At 32.2% G+C, this 3,295-nt stretch overlaps 1 protein-coding gene across 1 annotated transcript; it reads left to right on the top strand.

The window, feature by feature from the left end:
• LOC107644051 (kinase-interacting family protein) lies at positions 658–2,494 on the top strand. Its single transcript, XM_016347832.2, has 2 exons — positions 658–879; positions 994–2,494. The coding sequence occupies exons 1-2, from the start codon at positions 861–863 to the stop codon at positions 2,037–2,039; spliced, it is 1,065 nt and encodes a 354-aa protein (XP_016203318.1). The 5' UTR covers positions 658–860; the 3' UTR covers positions 2,040–2,494.

The following is a 3,295-nucleotide window of genomic DNA, read 5'->3' as shown; positions in this document are numbered from 1 at the left end:
ATTACGAATTACGAGTAAACGGAAGTAAGAAGAAATCTATAAATCAGAAATTAATCATTTGATTGTTCAAGTTTAACCACATAAATAATACGTCAAAAAAAAATTAAAAGATAAATTTCTTTTTTATCATTTGGAAAACCTGAAACTATAAGGATGTAGTTAGTAAATAGAATGGATATTCTTAAAAAACAAAATGATGGCAGACTTTTTTTTGTATACGTACAAAAATGATTTTTCTAATGGTAAAATAACTAATTGTAAATTATGAAGGATGAATTTATTATATTTTAAATTTTAATGAAGTTTTTGTTATATGATTTGAGAATTTTGAATGTAATGAAAATATAAAGGACAAAATTGTCCGACAAGGAAATAATTTACTTATAACAGAAAAAAAAAATTGAATAGTGAGAGAAATAGACCTTTTTTTTCCTGGCTAAACCTAAACAGTGGCACATGCAGAGTTGTAGTACAAATGAACAATGATGTTGACTTTTGCACCTAAAACTAGAGGCAGAGATATGCAGAGGTACAAGAGTACCATACCCTACATATATATGCATAATAAAAGAGAAAACTTTCTTCTATATATGACCATAAAGAAGCCACATTTCAATTCAATTTCAAATTATAGTCCTACACTATTGGACTTTTTACTACTTTGCATTATATTTATTTAATGTCCTTGTTGGGTAATCTGTCACTATCTTAGACCTCAATTACTCATCAACCCCATTTGAGATCTCATCTACCCCTGTATTATCCTCCACCCCTTTTATTGTTTCTTGGTGAACCTCATTGATTATTAGGCCCTTGTTAGAAATTTCAAATTTGTGACCTTTACTTATATATTTGAAGCCATGGAACTTAGTAAATCAGGTAACAAGAGTGCGTTACATAGCATTGTCATTAATATTATTATTATATTATGATCTTGTGTTCTTTTTTTCTTGTTAGTTAATGTTTGAATTTGAAACCTTTTGGTGATGGCAGAGTTAGAGGAGAGGATGAAAGTGCTGACAATGGGGACAAGAGAAAATGAAGATGAAGAAGTGGGTGACACATTTGCAGAGAGAGCTGAGTCTTATTACCAAAAGAGGCCTCAGTTACTTACCCTTTTGCAAGATTTATACAATGGATACATCACTTTATCTGATAGGTACATTCAAACACTTGCAAAGCAGAAACAACAGCACCACCATAGCAGGCACTCTTCACAGGTTTCAACACTTGATGGAGGAGGGTTTTCTGACCAAGAAGAAAGTAGCATTGGTGTAACAAGCAATGTTGATTATTCGGATACCGAAAGCGCAATCTCGTACCAACCACAATCCAATGTGGTGAAGTTGAAGCATGGGAATTCAAGCATGAGTCCAATTCTTGATCTTGATGTCATTGTTGCTGAGCTTGTGATGAAGAATGTGGAGTGTGATGTGATGGTTCATGAGGTTGGTGCAATGGAGAGGAAGTACTGCGAATCGTCGCGGAAGAACGAGCTTCAGAAGAGTCTACTTGAGGTTTTGGAGTCTGAGAGGCATGTTTTGTTGAATGAGAATGCTAGTTTGAGTTACAGGGTGAACACATTGGTGGAGGAGAATAAGGAACTGGTGTCTGAATCGGCTTTCGTGAAGCGCAAGGCAGGGGAATTGGCGAAATGTGTGCTCAAGATGAGGGAGGATCATAGAGTGTTTATGCTGCATAGGAAGATTGAGGATCTTCAGGCTCAGATTCATGGATTGGAGAAGAGGAACAAAGAGTATTATGAGAGGCTTCTCAAGAGAGATGTTGGTGATGATGGAGTATGCAAAGGGAATAAGAACAATGATGTTGGTGGCAATGGAATATCTTTGGAGGTTCGTGTTCTCAGAAGGTTCAAGTGGAAAGATGTTGGAAGTGTTTCTTCTTCTTCAACTGGTTCTGTTTCTGGAAGGAGTTTTGATGATCTGAAGAAGGATAAGAATAAGAAAGGAACTAGTTTATGGAAGAAGCTCAAGAACATGGACTTGATTCTCTGTGGGATGAATCCAACATGTGCTTGATCCCAAGCTTTCACAGGTGCCATTGGGTTGTGTTTTCATTTTCAGTTTTTCTGGTTTCAAAATTCTATGGAGGAAAAAGAGAAAAAAATATTTCAATTGTTTTTTCTTTTTTCCTTCGATAAATTTTGAAAATAGAAAATATTAAAAATGAAAATGAAAACGCAAAATAGTTTCTTATGATTTAGAAACTATAATCTTAGAGACTGGTTTGATAGCTTACTTAGAATCAAATATGTATACTTTTTAGTTCTTTTACTAAAAGTTATGTACTTATTAGTGTTAACAAGCCTTGGTGTATATTCCAATGTGAGGTCTATGAGTACCTCTTAGCTAAAGCTAATCCTTAATTATTAAACTAATTGTAGATTAGGGAACATTATATTAGAGGCAATGCTTTTTTGCCTCTACTATTTATTAGCTTATCTAATTGTGGTTTTTCTGTTTATTTTGCTTAAGACTTTCTTACAAATGCAGAAGATCCATGATTGTTGAATGAGGTAACGCGTATATAATAGTTGAAGCATCAACTTTTAACATTTTATTTTGTTATCTAAAATTCTTGGTTCTCAGCCATGTTCTGCTTGTGTTGTTACTTGTTCCTATTAGGTTTCTTTCTTTTTAGATCTTCCAATGGAATTTTAATTGTCATGATAGGATTAGCTCAGGTCGAACAGAAATATATGGGCTGGATTGAGTTATTAAACGAATGATGTTTGGATTTATTATCGTTTAAATTTGGTGGAGTCAGTTATTGATATTTGGTATTAGTTAATACTTTTTTATTTTGTTTGATAGTTTAACTGATATTGTTAATTATGTTACATGTTCGAAATTTTCGCTATCAAAATAAGTGGGGTCTTTAGTCATCTTTTTTTTTTTTGGTATGGTTGCAAGAAAAAAAATATCCAGATCAATTTTTGACATTTTAAAAATTGGATACTTTAGTTATTTAAATTTTAAAATACATAAAATAGCTTTTAATGTTTATTTCTGTCAAATCATACAAACACATGTGCGAGTTAACATTAACTAACAGAAAGAAACTGCATTGGATAAAAAAAAAAAAACTAATTTTAAAGACTGATTTGTATATTATAAAATTTGGGAAATTAAAGTGTTGATTCAAAAATTTTAGGAACTGATTCGGATACTCAACAAAAAATGGCTCAACACAAACTAAATTGAATATCTAAATTTGTTATTTAACATTTATCACTTTTCCCCTTTAAATTTGAAACAATAATCTTTACCAAAAA

This window comes from Arachis ipaensis, chromosome B05 (assembly GCF_000816755.2).
Source record: "Arachis ipaensis cultivar K30076 chromosome B05, Araip1.1, whole genome shotgun sequence".
Taxonomy (NCBI): Eukaryota; Viridiplantae; Streptophyta; class Magnoliopsida; order Fabales; family Fabaceae; genus Arachis; species Arachis ipaensis.
Note: the sequence above shows the minus strand (reverse complement) of the source record. Positions and strands in the feature narration are given on the sequence as shown.